The 17108-nt window shown below is 39.2% G+C and overlaps 2 protein-coding genes across 3 annotated transcripts; one reads left to right on the top strand and one right to left on the bottom strand.

The window, feature by feature from the left end:
* The first annotated feature begins 1972 nt into the window (after positions 1-1972).
* LOC121890666 (probable polypeptide N-acetylgalactosaminyltransferase 8) lies at positions 1973-10367 on the top strand. The gene is made up of 11 exons (XM_042403143.1): positions 1973-2165; positions 2990-3233; positions 3863-4029; positions 4535-4718; positions 4808-5005; positions 7637-7751; positions 8106-8291; positions 8411-8548; positions 9805-9900; positions 9977-10144; positions 10233-10367. Exons 1-11 carry the CDS (start codon positions 1973-1975, stop codon positions 10365-10367), a joined length of 1824 nt encoding a protein of 607 aa, XP_042259077.1.
* Positions 10368-10391: 24 nt separating this feature from the next.
* Positions 10392-17083, bottom strand: ada2b (adenosine deaminase 2b). Of its 2 annotated transcripts, none has more exons than XM_042403144.1 (10): positions 16885-17083; positions 16170-16542; positions 15044-15263; positions 14738-14948; positions 14460-14587; positions 13162-13252; positions 12924-13032; positions 12604-12761; positions 12309-12511; positions 10392-11240 (listed from the first exon to the last, which is right to left on the bottom strand). In XM_042403144.1, the coding sequence occupies exons 2-10, from the start codon at positions 16468-16470 to the stop codon at positions 11153-11155; spliced, it is 1509 nt and encodes a 502-aa protein (XP_042259078.1). In that variant the 5' UTR covers positions 16471-16542; positions 16885-17083; the 3' UTR covers positions 10392-11152. The 2 variants fall into 2 exon arrangements, with proteins under 2 accessions (XP_042259078.1, XP_042259079.1); XM_042403145.1 differs by having other exon boundaries at positions 16170-16537.
* Between the last annotated feature and the right edge of the window lie 25 nt (positions 17084-17108).

The following is a 17108-nucleotide window of genomic DNA, read 5'->3' as shown; positions in this document are numbered from 1 at the left end:
ACACAATATACTCAACTGAAAGTTGTATTAAGCTGGTTTGTCCTGGAGCACTGCCCTGGCTGTGCAAACATTTTAAAAAATGAGTGAAATGTTCCCAGCGTCACATGAGGTTATCATATCGCATTTATGATCACATATCAGCTGCAATATGTCCTGAAGTATTGCAGCTTTATTTTAAAAAAAGGATTTAACACAGATTACAGATATTAGCCTAAATCCTCTATTGTTCATGTTTGATAAGGTTATATCATCATATCATATCAGTACACAGCCAGAGGGACTGTGACTTTTACAACATATAATATCCTCAACGGCCTCGGCGTCTGTCTCATACAGCATTTTGCATGTAGCCACTGCCTGAAAACACAAAGCAGGTATAAACTCTACAGCTCCACAACCAAGACTCCTCCCCTCCACTTCCTAAATCAATGTTTACCAAATTAGTTAAGAACACAAATGGGTTGATTAAATATAAAGAGGAATTCATATTTGCTAAAGTCTCAATAGAGCGTATTATGGAAGGCATTTGCAGGCATTGTCCCATACTTGAATAAACACAATATTCTTTGTGTTTCACAAAGCAAATAAAGGTGTTGGAGCTTTTGTAACCTGTAGTGAGCGTTATCTTTGATATACCAATGAAATTATGATATAAAATTTATAGGACATGTTTCTCAACACACGTATGTAATGTACGGTATACTTCATATTCTCCTGCGTCAATCGAGGCAGACAGATGGTTGGTACAAGGATGCAGGGTCCTGGCTGTATTTCATGTTGACATGATGGCAGAGATAATTAGGGAATATCAGGGGATTTCCTGGTTACATAGAGAAAGAAATGGGTTGCACAATGAAAGGGGAAAAAAACAAAAAGCGGCTGTAGTAATGGCTATGTATTAAGATGAGCTGCCAGAAAAGTTTCAAAGCACATTATCATTCATTCTCCAAGTCTTTATCCAAAAAGGAAATCTCCCATCGGTCACCAATTTAAGGTCTGGGATTTTATGTACTTTCATAATTCTGCTCATATGGTTTCAAACTTTTTTGATTACTCTAGCTTTTTCCAAATATTCAATCTGAACCTTTAAGAGGAAAGGAAGGACAACAATATTAAAAAATGTTGATCCAAATGTTTAAATTTCAGATGGTTGAGGATAACAAGGTTATGTCGGACTTTAAAATATTCATTTATGTCTTATGATCATCACATAAGCTGCATGACAGGTTGAACTTGTCTGCCTTTTTTTTTTTTTTTGGCATTTGTTTAAGTTCTGTTATTGCACATCAACACAGCAGATGACAACATTAAAGGCAGTGAAATTTGTGTTCTAGCTCCAATTAGATTATAAAATAACAATTATTTCAAAAAAAGGAGAGAGAGAAGAGGAAGATAAGAGAGACAAATGAAAATATATACAAATATTACCATTGTGGTTTTGTTGTAGGTGCTGTTAAGATTGTGTGTTTCTGTGACATTTGATATATGGAAGAGGGATTTAAGCAAGAAAAGATTAATGAGCCTGAAAAGTTGTCCAGGAGTAAATATTTACAATGTATTGAATTAAGTATTATATCAATTTAAAACTGCTCTATGCCTGAAATCTCTCATGGTGAACTTTAACCCCTGTGTGAAGTATACAGGATGTGGGCCGATATATATTTTGGAAAATCAAAATGAAATCTCCTATTTGAGAAAATCTCATGGATACCTTGCGACTCCATTCATGCTCTTCAAACCTTTCAGCCACCACTAATTTATTCAATGTGAACTTACAGCATATCAGATAACACAGCCACTTTGCGTCTCTCATTGTGCATGACTGTATTTGTGTGCACAGGTCGGCGTGTGTGCAGAGGAGGAGGGGAGAGAGCACGACAGCACTTAAATAAAAGGTAGTGGTATACTTTCTCCTTCCTTTTCTTCCCATCCAAGTCAAAACAAAACGCATGACATGCACAGGACCACCAGAATGAGATCTAAATGGATCAAAGGATTACTTCTCGCCCTCTCTGTGGCTGCAGCTGTGTTATACCTCATCTCTATTAAGAGGGAGGTCCACACCCATTCAGAAAGACTCCAGAGGGCCCACCACAATGACTCCATCAGGGGCCAGGGAATGCTCATGAGGATGAACAAGATGGAAGCAGACATCAACAGGCTGCGTGAGTAAAAGTCAAAGTCCAGCAGCTGATTCTGTCTCTTTGTCAAAGTAGGAAATTCAAGTTTTTGATTTCAAATTTTATTTTGAACATGTTAAAAGAAAAAAACAAAACATTAACACATTTGCTTTAATGTTCGTCATCAAACGATTCAAAGAGGTCCGGGTATCATCGGATAATTCGTAATTCTCCGATGACGCCTGGACCGGACCAACCAACAATGCACAGTGCACTTTATGTTGAATTTCTTACACTGCTATTTGCAATATTTGCAATTATGTAATATATTTTATGACCTGTCGCTCGGTCAAGTCAGGATCACTGCTTTTTTTGCACAATACTATGCTGTGCAATACTTCAACTTATATGTAACTTATATACTTGATTGATGAGTGATGACTTGAGTGATTTTAATTTTTAAAATTTAATTTAATTTAACTCTTTTTTTTCGTGAAGGGTGGACTAGCAAAGTAAGAATTTCATTATATGGTGTAACAGTCCGTGTTTGCTGTGCACATGATAATAAACTTTTTGAATTTTGAAATTCATCACAGTTTTAACATTCACAAAATCATTTCTTAACCAAAATTTGGGTTGATTTAAGCCTGACAACACACACATGTTGAGCACAGGCCAACAGAGGGTTCTTACACACCTGCTCCAGTAGCATGTGCTCCTGATTGCATCATTTTGATTATAAGCACAAACACTGACAGTGCATATTTACATTTCATGGAGGGGCACCTGTGGAGTGCTACTGAATGACATCTGCGTGTCACTCAGGATACACTCAGGAACAAATACTCAGCTTCTCAGTTTGTCCACAGTCAATATAATGAATAAGCTTGAAAAGAAGGAACCGGTGCCACAGAAGAACGCAGAGGTGAAGAAGGAAAGGAAGGTGGTGAGGAAACTATACCCGAACTCATGGCTGTTCGAGAGGTGGGGCGAGGAGCTGTCAGAGGAGGAGCAGAAGGAGGCTGAGAACTTATTTCAGAAATATGGCTACAATGCTTTCCTCAGTGATAGACTCCCCCTCAACAGAGAGATCCCTGACACCAGGCCTGCCAGGTGACCATAACCTCCCACTCATATGATCATCCCTGCAAATAAACCACACCTCATGTACTGTACTTTCAGGTGTGGTCGCAACGATCTTTGTATGTTATTACTTCAACTGTCCATAATGGTTTTACACCCACATTCAAAATATATCCATCTACATGTGTAATTTTCTCTTGATAAATACAGTTTTTAGTAACATTAATTCGACTTTAGAAACATCTTTTTCCATAAAACAATTAATTTGGCTGGATTGTTATGAAACTCTCTTGTGTGGGCTGATGTATGACAGAAAAATTACAGTAAAATCACTTTTAGTCTGAATGAATGAGAGGTTTGTACATAACATACAGACAGTCCTTGATATAACTTAAGCCTTTTAATCTATAAACTTTGGTTGAATTTCTTGAATAATCAATTTTCAGTGACTAAAATATAGCTTTCATGAATAAACACTGGAAAATGCATCAAAGTTGAGTATGTTCAGAGGAAATTATCAACTAAACCTCAAGTTTCCTTCTGACATTTCATTTGCTTCTTGATTCTAATGATTAAAAACAAGCACAAGTCTACAGCTTTAACAAGAAAAGTTCAGATCATTCAAGTCGTCAGGTACAAATTTTTTGTCTCCTGAAAAGGTGTGCTGCGAAAAAGTACCCAGAGGATCTTCCTACCATCGGTGTTGTGTTAATCTACCTGGATGAGGCTCTTTCCATCATCAAAAGGGCTATCCGCAGCATCATCGACAAGACACCAGCTCATCTGCTGAAAGAAATCATACTGGTGGACGATCACAGTAGCAACGGTAGGTCGGCATGCTCTGCAGCTGTTCTGTTATTGGTAGTTTTCCTCTCAAGTATTTTATTATCAGGATATGGTATCAAGAGAGACAAAGTTGACTTGTAAAAGGTTGGTAAAAATGACAAAAAACACATTTCCTCCCTTCTCCTAGTTATATGTAGTTATGTAGTTAGGGTTAGGGTTAGGTTAGGACTGGGTTAAGGTTAGCGTACAAATCTCACAAGTTCGGCAAATCGTCCCTCTGGCCCATCCAATCTAGCACCAAACCTTCAAGTTATGCGCTTGTTGGTTCGGACCAATCAGCATCCTGTCAGGATTCTTGCGTAAGACGGTGATAGACAGATGGTTCAACCAATGACTTGCCAAGTATTTTTGTGCCTGCTCCTTTCTAAACAGTTTCCAAAGACGACTCGGAGGTGGGGGGAGAGAGGGGAGGGGGGGGAGTTGGTAGTTGGTAGATGACTAAAAGTGTTCATTACATCAAATCTTCACCATATGCCTTTCTGCAGAGGATTTAATGGGGAAACTGGATGAATACATCAACTTCATCCATGAGGAGCGTCCAGGCCTGGTGAAAAAAGTCCGGCACTCTGAACAGCTCGGCCTCACTCAAGCCAGACTGTCAGGATGGAAGAACGCTGTCAGTGACGTGGTGGCCATCCTGGATGCTCACATTGAAGTCCATGTGCAATGGTTGGTTTAAGTGCTGAGTGAGTTTTTCTTTCTGTGCTACGGTGTTGATACTTTTGTCATCACATTAAACTATCACTGTTTGTGTACAGGGCAGAGCCATTACTAGCTCGCATCAAAGAGGACCGCACTGTGATATTGTCGCCAGTGTTTGACAGAGTCAACTATGATGACTTGATACTGACTCCCTACAAAACTGCAGCTCATGCCTTTGACTGGGCTCTGTGGTGCATGTACGAGAAGTTCAGACCTGAGTGGTACGCTCTAAAGGATGAGTCACAGCCTGGCAAGTGAGTTCCAGTTTAAAAAGTTCACACAAAAAAAACATTTGACACTTGTAGGACTGGTTTGACATTTTGGGAAACATGCTTATTCACGTTCTTGCTTTGAGTTAGATTAGAGGAATGATACCACTCTCACCTGTCTGCTCAATATGAAGCTTGAGCTAGGAGACGGTTGGCTTAGCTTAACATAAAGACTCGAAACAGGGACAGCAATGTGTTTTTTTCCATAAATAATATTCTAGTTTATATGGAATAACCCCCTCCCAGTTTTCATTACAAACAATATTCTAAAGAAGATAAAAAAGAGTGAAAACTGTTATACTGAATACTGAATTTTTTGTTCTAAAGAAAGCAGGAGGAAGTGCTTCAGATATACTGTGGCATTAAGTTTACAAGTGCAACATGTTTCCCTTTTATAATAGAAGAGGTAGTTTATAGTATTTTCTCCTCTAACAGGACATGTTTTGAATAGATATGCAGGATCTAAACAACACATGGATATGTGAACATTTGCATAATATAGCACTGTAAGCATGAACTAAATGTAAAGCCTTTGTGTGTCGTTTGCTCACAGTTTGTGGTTTAAAGTGATATTGCACACCAGCGATAAAGTTTCTGTTTAGTCAGTTGATGTGGATTAGATTTTATGTGACTATAGAATACTGTATGTACAGCATTAATGTTTGAGGTTCAGCCTCTGACCTCCCTACAAGGCTTTAGAAATGCTGTTTGAATAACGGCAACGGCAGTGACATAATGATTAAGAGAGTGCATTAGGTACACAGTATACTGGAGTGAGAGGAGTATGCCATGTTTGCATAGTGGCATGCTTGAGTTGAGCTGTTTGAAATAGCTTGCAGGCTTTGCTATATTTCATATTCTTCAGAGTGAATTTAGACCCTCCTTCCTTTTCGTTTAAACCAGTGGTCACCAACCCCTCTCCTCAAGAGATACTGGCCTGCATATTTTAGGCATCTCCCCACTCTAACATACCTGATTCTAATTATTAACTCATTATCAAGCCCTTGACAAGCTTTAGTTGCTTGATAACAAGTTAATAATTAGGATCAAGTGTGTAAGAGTGGGGAGATACCTAAAACATGTAGGGTAGTAGCTCTCCAACCCTTCTCCTCGAGAGATACTGGCCTGCATGTTTTAGGCATCGCCCCACTCTAACACACCTGATTTTAATTATTAACCCGCTATCAAGCTGTTGACAAGCTTCAGTTGCTTGATAACAAGTTAATAATTAGGATCAGGCATGTAAGAGGGGAGATACCTAAAACATGTAGGGTAGTAGCTCTCCAGGAGCATGGTTGGTGACCACTGGTTTAAACAGTCTCTTACTCTTAAAGTCGTACTGGTACATTTACCAGCATGTACTGCAAAAGTGACCTGATTTCTGGCAGAGGAGGGAGTCACCTTTAGATATGGACACTGTACAAATTGCTTCAATGTTGTCAAAACTGAAAAAATCATTCACATAAAGCAATTTTTTTTAACTGCAATACCACTTCTGTCCTTTTAAAAGGGGACATAACATGCTTTTTGTGATTTTCTGTCATTTATATATGTTAAACTTTCCAAAACTTGAAGTGAACGTATGTAAAAATGCCACTTTTTAGTCAAAAGCCAGGGCTTCAGTTTACTCTGAATGCTCCTTTTGCAATGTTACCTCTACTTCCCCATTGAACAGTCAGATCGTTCGCACATGCCCACAAACTGTTTCATAGCCTTTGTTAACGTTGTCAGCTCGCATATTTCAGATCGGATTCAGGCTCAAACATGTACAGATGTATTTGAGAAGTTGACATTTTGAGTAAAGAACAAGAAAAAGAAGTGAAATCCTACTACTACGTTTGTTTCCGGAGCCAGTGGATGCTTCTGGAAGCTGGCCAATCAGAGCAGAGAGGGCTCATTGGAAGGGGGCCTTAAAGAGACAGGAGCTAAAACGGCCTGTTTCAGACAGAGGCTGAACTAAGGGGCTACATAAAGGGCCAGTATGAGATAAATAATGAGCTTTTTTAACTGTAAATCATGCAAAGATATTCCAGTAGAGCCCCAGAATAGAAATATAGACCTGGAAACATGTACGATACGTCCCCTTTAAGTTTCCATGTGAGCAGTTTCATGTAGGGTGCATTTAAGGACTGAATGCAAACAGGTCAAACCTTTAGTTAACACACATGCAAACACAAACAGCAGTGATCCTGCATCTCTAAAAGCCTTGATTCCAGCCACCTCCACTGTGTTAGGGCTACAGTAGAAATGACTAAAGCTACCATTGAGAACACTAAGGTCATGTCCTCACTATTTTCTCTGGGATTTGGGGAAATGTTTGAAACTTGGTGATTACATGTGAGTATGTTTAGGCTGCTTTTAAGCCAAAAGAAATGAAAGAATAAATAAAATATTCAAAGTTTCTCGACCAGAATTTAAATCCTGGCCTCAAATTCTGTATATCCGTAAAGCATTAGAGTTAAGTTTAAAAAAAACGTCTTTTCTGTACGTCTGTGTATATTTTGGGTGAACTGATCCTTAAACCAGTCTGATATTTAACATGCATTGACAGTTTATGAAGTGCAGGTGGATTTTTGATTTATTGCAAATACTTTATTTGTCACATGGTGTCATCAGGAGCCCCTCCGTCATGGGGATACTTGTGGCTGATCGTAAGTTCTTTGGAGAGATCGGAAGCCTTGATGGTGGAATGAAAATATATGGTGGTGAAAATGTGGAGCTCGGCATCCGGGTAAGATGATCCGGAGGTGATGACCTGTGTTTGAGTGTACTGTAGATCTTTGTCATTTTCAGTTAACTGTTTGCTCTCTCCGCATTACTTCCTCTGCAACACTCCAAAACATACAATTAACTTTGCAGCCAAAGTGTGTCAAAATAAACATCCTGGACAAAGAACGAAATGTTTGACTGCACAAGTTTAGCATTAGTGTGAAGTTTTATGTTACTCTGCAACACCTGCTAAAATATTGTTTTCTGTATACGGTATGTGACCTTGTGCAATGTTGAGTTTTGCTAAAAATAAGCATACAACATGTGTGTGTCAGAAACTCTTTTAACAGTATTTGACCTCTTCTACTTTTGGCAGGTTTGGCTATGTGGAGGAAGCATAGAAATTATACCTTGCTCTAAAATTGCCCACATTGAACGAGCCCGTAAGCCTTACCTGCCAGACCTGAGAGTGATGATGAAGCGTAATGCACTGAGGGTGGCAGAGGTGTGGATGGATGAATATAAATACAATGTCAAGATTGCCTGGAACATTCCCCTAGAGGTTAGGAAGTCAAATAACTCATTAATCACACATAATCACCAGGTATACAAAATTGTAGCTCCTTTTACCTATCAAAAACTCCTTTGTGGCCTTATTATTCCTGTTTTTTCCCCCTACAGAATCATGGGATAGACATTGGGGATGTGTCAGAGAGAAAGAAATTAAGAGAGAGGCTGAAGTGCAAGCCCTTCAAGTGGTATCTGGATAATGTTTACCCCGAGCTGGTCTCTCTGAATGATGTGCTTGCTTATGGAGCAGTGAGTAGAAACAATATTTACTGTAAGACACTTCACACCTTCACCACAATCAAATAAATCTTTTTAAATCTGTATTCATTAGTGGTAGGTTTACTTACAAGGTCTTCCTCACTGCAATCATTCCTCCTGTTCATACTGGCCATTAAAAGATCTTCTTCAAATGTGCTTTCAATGTAAGTGATGGGGGCCAAAATCCACAGTGTGTCCACACAGTCATTTTGTGCAAAAATGCATTTAAAAATTTATCTGAAGCTTATATGAGGCTTCAGCAGTCTGAGTTAGTTATGTAAAGGGGATATCTGCCACATTTACAGTCTTTTTAGCATCAAATTCCCTCTTTGTGTTTCCTCGGACAGTGTTTTCCTGTTGAGCTGTGGTGGAAGTATAGTAACAAAAAGAGGAACTTTGGCACTAAAAAGAATGTAATGTTGAAAGATATCTACTTGATTTCATTAATATGGACAGCTGAAGCTTCATATTAGCGTCAGATAAACTTTTAAATACATTTTTGCACAGAAGGAGGACTGTTTTTGGTCTGCATCACTTACACTGTGAGTGCTTTACGACGGGATTTTCTAATGTCCTGTATGAACAGGAGGAATGATTATAGCAAAAAAAAAACCTGTTTCAATGTTAATTTTGGCTCCTGACTGTTGTTTTAAGACAGACTTGAAAAACTGTGAACCTGTCCTTTAACTGTCCAACATTAAAGGATGAGTGTGGTGAAATTCTACATTTTTCTTGTCAACAAATCAAATGAAAGACCAAAACCAACAATGAAATGATCCTACCAACAAGTGTTTTCCGTGTATCCTGATGATATAGCTTATATATTATTGTGCAATAGAGCTCTATTGTTGTCCGAAAGCTATTAAAACACATAATTGAGCCACAATGGGTGACACGTTCCCTCATTACAATAAACATGGGCACTGTAATTTATTTTGAGTTTAAGGAACATCTACTAAGAACTACAGCGCCCCCTTGTGTTTTTTACAGAGCTATTTTTAAAATGAACATAAAAAGATGTGACTTTAAAGATTTACATTTTCAGTAGGAACAAATGGGCTGAGAGTCACGCCACAATTGTTGGTTTTGGTCTTGTTGAGAACAAAAAATATTAAATATTGCTCGCCTTTCCTGGGATGGAGCCTCAGGAGATATATCTCTAGATTATTATGTTTTATTTGATGTAAAGCCACTTTGTCTAATGGATGCTACAAAGGATTACTTGTAATTTCTTCTTCTGTTGGCAGCTCATAAATGATCTGAAGCCAGATCTCTGTATTGACCAAGGCCCAATGCCGGGAAACACACCCATTATATATGTATGTCACTACTACTCGGCCCAGGTATGTTCACTGCATTGCTTTTGCATTGCATTGCTGTCTGATTTTGCCTGTGGATAATAGCTGTTCTGTGGTGTAGCACTGTTTTTATGGCACCAATGGACAAATCTACATCGGTGGAATCAAATCTCACAAGTACAACAACAACCGATGTCTGGTGGACCCCGGTACAGGAGTCGACCCGGGTCTGTACGACTGCAAAATGGCCCAGCAGAAGAAGTTCCACACGCTGTGGGATTTTAAACAGGTAAATGTCTTCTACACCAAAAAGGAGCAGCTATCTTTCATTTTTTTAATGGATTGACAATAAAATGTTTGTTTTTTTTCATTCCTAGGGATCATCTATCCAGAACAGAGAAACAAAGAGATGTCTGGAAGTTGCGATGGGTGAAGATGGCATTTACAAACTAGTTATTCAGAATTGCAGTGGTCAGAGCTGGAAGATACAGAATCTTAACAAAAGCCAATAGAAGACGAATGAGCAGGACCCAGAAGACGAGATCATAAATGAGACTTTATTGCACAAAAAAAGAGAAAGATTTAAAATGGCTGCTTGTGTTTGGGGTTTACAGTTTACAGACGGTGCATGAGTAAAATTGTGAACCGGATCACTGAGAAAAAGAGACATTTTTATGTAATGCTTGGTTTTGCATTACATTTTTGACAAATGTAACTTTGTGACATAAAATATGAACTAATGTGTTTATTTTTTAAGGCAGCCATGTCGATGTAAACATGTGTTTTACAGTTTTTATGTTCTTTTTTATGACAACAAAAGATTGGTTGTGAACAACTTTGATGAATCCTGTGGTACTAAAATAAACTCTCCTGTGAATTGTCGTTCTCATCAGCAGACAGCTCTTCTGTGGGTGTTTCAGGGAAGAAACATTCAGTTCAGAAATTCCTGAGAGGTTTATCATGCCTTCACTGGTTTCACGACTTCATTGGCTACCTGTTACAATTTAGAATCAATTTGGTGGTTGTTGTTTAATTCACTGATTACTTTTTGTCAAGCTTCACAAACAGAAAAACAAATACAAACTTGGTGCAGCAGCCTTCAGTTCATAAATCCCTCCAGTGTATCTTCAAAGGACCTCAGGTTATGATAACTTCATTTCAGCCGATATTTACAGACACTTAGATTGAATTTGAATAATTTCCATAAAGGCTACTGATGGTCTCCAGGTGTCTGCTTTAGTTTAGCGCTACTATAAACATTGTTCAAGTCAAACAGGATCCTTTGTGCTTTTAGCTGTCATGAATTATCCAAAATGAAGGCGTCCCATTTGTTTTTCCACATGGCGTGGCCCATGTCCTTCAGATGAGCTGGCAGGGAGCTGTACCTGCAGGCAGGAGGAACTAACAATTAGAGTAAGCTCTTCAAACAATTGTTAATTTGCTTGATACAAATCTAGTGAAACACGCCCCAGGAGCAAGCTTTTAGATGTCAGAGGGTTACTGAACCCACCATCAGGAGGAGATGACACCTCAATGTTTACTACAATTATACACTCATATTACACTTGCTTCAGGACACTTGGTAACACTTTATTTAGCATTTATGAACAGAATATAAACACTTAATAAATGGTTCATAATACTATAATGTAGTTAACAGAGGATATAAGTGTTTTATGAATGTATTTATGAAAAACTATAACTGCAGGCACCTGCAAGTGTAGGCTGGTGATGATGAAAGACAATTTTGTAAAACACAGTTGTAACAATATAAAAAATGTCTTCATTTATAAGAAAGCTTTAAATAAATTTTGTTTTTGTCAACAAATTCCACAAAAAGACCAAAACCAACAATAGATTAGTCCATCTCTTAATACTTTCTGACTTCTCCAGCCTGCCTGTGGCACGACTGAAGATATAAACCTTTAAAAACAGGTATGAATATATACTTTCATTTTTTAAAAAGGGCTAAAACAGCTTGGCACCGTAGTTTTTAGTACTGTATCTGTTGGGGACTATTTTCAGCCACGTATTAATACACATTTAGTGTTCTAGTGAGTATTGACAGAGCAGGCATTTGTATGTAAGAAAATACAGTAAATATAATCATATACAGTACATATTTTTTAATAGTTTTGGACAACAATGAAGGTCTTTGGCACAGCAAAGTGAGATAAATCAGGCGTCAGAGACACAGAGAACACTTGTTAGAGGGTTCAGTTCATTGTTGGTTTTGGTCTTGTCATGTGATTTGCTGACAAGAAAAAAAAAATATCACCAGATTTAATCTTTAAACCCATCATGCGTTTGCAGTTAACGGGCTAAAACCTAAAAAAAAAGAAAAAAAACAACAACAGTACGGTCCTTTCATCCACAGACAAGCTCATATTAGCTCTTAAGAGTGAAGTGACATCAAAACACACATGAGAGAAATAAAATATATTGATTCTGACCTGATAGAGTTGACAGCCAGCTCTTTCAGAGTGCCAAGGTTTGCTTTCAACCCTCCGATGCCCACAAAGGCTTGATAGAAGTCATAGGAGAGGCCTGTGGTACCGAACAGAGACGGGTCATCAGAGCTGATCACCATCGGGTGACCCTCAGACATCAGCACAGTTGCAGGATGGTTCCTAAGGTCCGATACCAGCTTCAGCACCTGCAGGTCAGAGGTCAAACACACCCAGGTGCTTTATACTGTATATAAGAAGACTGGTACACATTTTCTTCTCTGACAATAGGTCATCTGACCTGGTTTGAGATGGGGCACAGCTCCACAGCCACGTTTCTTTTTCTGGAAAGCTCTTTAGCAAGTGGGTGGTGTGCCAAAGCATATCCGTGCCCGATGCGTGTGGTGTTGAACAAAAGGGCATCAAGAATGTTTTGATCTATGTCAGTGCCTTCATCATCTACAAACACACACAAACAGCGCAATCAAAGTGAAAGAGTCAGAAGGGGGTGCGTTTAATTTTCTATCATTGTTTTCAGCAGTAGAATGATTTTAAAAACTTTCTGCAGGTGCTCAGATGTGTAATTAATAATAAAATATTTTACATTTTTGATCCGCCCACCTGTCTCTCCTGCGTGAAAGAAGTACGGCAGTGTGACACCCAGTTCAGCTGGCAGAGAAAGTGCCTCTCTGAAGTACCAAAGAGTTCTCCCGCTGTCCTCCCTGCCAACCTTCAAACCATAATGTTAGCTCAAGGATAACCTAGTTAAACTCACACACCAAACAGGCTTGATTTCCACTTAACAAGAGTTGATTTTCATTGTGGCATAAGAGGTTTAACCAGACAGTTCATTTCTTACCATGTCAAATCCTGCAACAACATCCGGGAAATCTTTTTGTAGCTGAATGGCCTCTTTCACGGCTGCTTTGACCTCAGATACACTCAGAGCCCTGAAGAAAGCAGCAATCATGTTAAACGCAGGAATGATTATTCAAGATAAAGGTTCATCAGAATTCTCAGAGTACATAATACCTACTCGGGGGTTTATTTTTCATATTTATATAGCTGTTTTTGCATTTCTTAAATGTAAAGTGACAAAATCACTAACTGACTCAAAAATCACAAGAGCTGGTGCAACAAACAAAAAAATGTGCTGGAAAACAGAAGTAGCTCACAAGTAGACCTTCACCAACACTGACAAAAATGCACCATAATTAAAAAAAGTATTTGCGTAAAATGAACAACTACGTACTAGTTCGCTAGTGATAAAACTACTACAACTACTTCCATAAACTTGTGAGAAACAGATTAAAGAAAGAAATGTCAAAATTAAAGCAACAGAGGCTGAGATATCCTAACTTTAAGTCCCTAGTATGAGTCAAGCTTCAAAGGCTTGTCCAGAGCACCACAACTGATTTCACGTGTTAAGTAGAACTAAACTGGTGCAGTGCCCCTTTAATAACTCTAATAACTTTATATCTGTTTCCGTTTCCAGAAAATAGGAAACTAAATAATTATGAGATAATATATTGAATTAAAGTAACAGAATTATTTTTTTCAAACTGGGACACAGTTTCAGATCTATAAAATCATGGCTCATTGTACAAATTCTGGCCATCACTGAGATTGGAAAAAATGCATTTTTCTGATACATCTGTGAAATTAAAGGTGCAGTGTGTAGGATTCAGTGGCATCTAGTGGTGAGGTTGCGGATTGCAACCAACTGAATACACCTCCTCTTCCCCTTCCAAGCCTGTAGGAGAAACTACAGTAGCCATGAAGCTTGCAAAAAATGCTAAAGGTCCTCTCTAGAGCCAGTGTTTAGTTTGTCCGTTCTGGGCTACTGTAGAAACATGGCGGTGCAACATGGCAGCTCCCTATGTAGAAATAAAGGGCTGCAAAGTCAGTTCCACTAGATGCCACTGAATTCTACACACTGCACCTTTAATCAAATAATGAGTAACTAACTGTGCCTTACAGTTAGCGGAATTATATCTTGTTTAATATATATATATATATATATATATATATATGTGCTTTTCACTGAGAAAATTTGTAAACTATCAGTTTTTTTCCAGAGATTTCCACTGTGTTTTCTGCACAAGGGTAGCATTTGAAAGACCTTTTTTTCTGTGATCTTACTGATAGATAGAGTACCTGGGGACAGATATTATGACACGAGCCCCGAGAAAGTCCGGATGATCTGCTACAAACTTCTTTGTAACTTCTTGAAATGTTTTCAGAGTCCAGACCTTGTCATGAATGGTTCCATCGAGCTCGTATGTCTGAAACACAGAAAAGGTGCGGATAGAAATAAAAATACAACATACTCGATATATTTTGTCTTTACATAAATGCTACTGGTTCTGTACTTTTACTATTGCTCTTTCAGAGAGGCTGAAGTTTGGGATGTGAACAAGCAAGTGAACACAAACCCTCGAGAGACCGCTCCTGAGTTCCAGGTAGATGATGTTGTCATGGTGAAGTTCCTCCAGGCCTTTATAGAAGTAGTCCTTCAGCACAGGAGCATGGGTGACTAACCCAGCAGCTGTGATGAAGGCTTCCTCAAACTTCTCCCACACAACGTCTTGGTTTGGGTACTGACCATCTGGATCCTCAGTGAACAGTGTGAGGTGCTGCATTAAACTGAAAAAAAAAACCCCAAAACAATTATCCTGGATTATGTCCAGTCCTCCCATTACATCTTGACTCAAAATGTGTAGGGGAAGGTGGTTTCCTACCTGTTATCAAAGCCTGTAGGGTCTCCAATTTTGGCTCTTAAAGTCTCAAGCAGCTGCCAGTAGAAGCAGTCCCAACGCGGGAAGGGCTGGCGGTCGGAGAACAGGAAGCGGACCGAGTTGTCCCACGTGAAGCAGATGTAGCAGTGTGGCCTGTAGGTGACGTTTTTCACCAGCCATTCAACACTGACCAGAGATGAGCTGTGGATGTGCAGAGCTCCGCCTGTCACCGAAACACCAGAAAAAAATAACTTCAATCTCAAGATTGATTAACTGAACCAAGACAGTGTTATAAAAATGAAGATCTTGGTTCTTGTTGGGTGCTGTAACCATGGATGGATTATATGACAACGGCAGCCTGACACAGACAAAAGTCCCTCAATCCTCCTACATACCAGCATTTTGTGTCTCTTTGTGGTCATTTTAGTGTCTTTGTAGTTGTTTTGTGTCTTTACAGTTGATTTATGTCATTTTGTGTCTCTTTGTTGTGGTACTACAGACGATTTGTGTCTCTTTGTAATCATTCTTTATCTTGTTGAAGTCAATTTGTGTCTATACGGCCATCTTGTGTCTTTGTAGTGTTTCTGTGGCTCTTTATAATAATTTTGTCTCACTTTTTATTCATTTTGTATCTCATTGTATTCATTTTGTGTTTCTTTGTAGTCATTTTGTATCTTGTTGGAGTCAATTTGTGTCTCATTGTAGTCGTTTTGTCTCTTTGTAGTGATTTTGTCTCACTTTTTATTCATTTTGCGTCTCACTTTAGTCACTTTGTGTCTCTTGCAAATGAACCCAGTTTTAAAACTGGACCTGAACTTCGGCAGTTAGTTCACGCTGAAGATGAAGAGAGACTAACTCTTTCCAAATCTTCCTGCCACAGCAGATCCAGACTGACTCAACTCTGCATATATTATACTAAATACCACAGCAAACAATAAAAAAGAGAGCCTGAAATGCAGGTTCTGTTTTCTTAAAGCAGAGCTACTCCACCCTTAAACTGATTTAAACTGATTTACAATTAAAATCACGCTGTGTACACTGTGCAGCTGTAATGAAGGTAAAAAAAAATGTTGGATCAGATTTGGTTGAGCCTGGCCGGCAGGTAATCCATCCATGGCTGTGACGTCACCTTTAGGCATCTTCTGCAGCAGTTTGAAGATTGAGCTCTTTTGGATGAGAGGCTTCGCTTTGAAGAAGTGGATAGCAGGAGGGAACTGGGCAGCAGACATCTCTTGCTCCTTTAACCGATGGAGGTAAGCGTCAAGCTTCTGCTCAGCGGCTGTCAGAATCACTCGGCCGCCTGTCTGTCTGGACGCCTCCTCACGCATCAGCATGTCCCTCTGAGTGGGGTCAGGCATCCCTTCAGTCACCCTCACAAACCACAGAAGGGGCACATATGTGACCACAGCCTGGCAGATTAAGATCACCATGTCCTCATGTGCCACAGGAGGGCGCTGTATTCCTCCTAGAACATGATCACACACCTTCCACTGTGAGCTGCGCTGTAAGGAAAGAAATACTGTGCGTGAGACATGAATTAATGACATTTAAGTCCTCCTGCCTCAGAGAGGTCGGCTAAGTTTTTGCGGTGTAGTAGGTAAATACATTTGACAAACTTGTTTTAAGGTCACAAACATGATAACATGCTGTTTAGCTTGCATTACGGTGCTGACAGAGTCCATTCAGTAGTCTGACCATGACTGCTTTGCCTTTTAAATCGAGATTAAGCGAAGGGAAAGCGAAGGAAAATAACACGCAATCCACACATCTTAAATGGAAACTTTCTCAAAGAATGAAAAATCTTAAAGGCAAATCTAGCAACTTTAAAATGTAAAAATACTTACAAGTAAGAAGGAGCGTCTGTTGTCCTGCGTCTCCGCTCAGCCGTCTCCCAAAAGGCACAGCTTGTTCTGCACAAGAAACTCCACTATCAGAGTAGCATGTCAGCGAAATCCTCAGAGCAGCTGGACAATTGGGGCATTTTTGTCTGACAAACACCATGTGATAAACTAATGAATGAAGGATGAATGGCCAGTGTTACGAAATAAAAGCAAAAACTGTCCATCTC

The sequence above is a fragment of the Thunnus maccoyii genome, chromosome 23 (assembly GCF_910596095.1).
Source record: "Thunnus maccoyii chromosome 23, fThuMac1.1, whole genome shotgun sequence".
Classification (NCBI taxonomy): domain Eukaryota; kingdom Metazoa; phylum Chordata; class Actinopteri; order Scombriformes; family Scombridae; genus Thunnus; species Thunnus maccoyii.
This window is presented reverse-complemented; position numbering and strand designations above follow the sequence as displayed.

Bases quoted from the DNA above. Each gene is read 5' to 3' on its own strand.
- LOC121890666 (XM_042403143.1), top strand. From the start codon at position 1,973: ATGAGATCTAAATGGATCAAAGGATTACTTCTCGCCCTCTCTGTGGCT. The intron at 7,752-8,105 runs GTAAGATGATCC...TACTTTTGGCAG, and splicing joins ATGTGGAGCTCGGCATCCGG to GTTTGGCTATGTGGAGGAAG. The intron at 9,901-9,976 runs GTATGTTCACTG...TCTGTGGTGTAG, and splicing joins GTCACTACTACTCGGCCCAG to CACTGTTTTTATGGCACCAA.
- ada2b (XM_042403144.1), bottom strand. From the start codon at position 16,470: ATGGTGATCTTAATCTGCCAGGCTGTGGTCACATATGTGCCCCTTCTG. The intron at 14,588-14,737 runs GTTTGTGTTCAC...TCTGTGTTTCAG, and splicing joins TCAGGAGCGGTCTCTCGAGG to ACATACGAGCTCGATGGAAC. The intron at 12,512-12,603 runs GTCAGATGACCT...TCTGACCTGCAG, and splicing joins TGTGCCCCATCTCAAACCAG to GTGCTGAAGCTGGTATCGGA.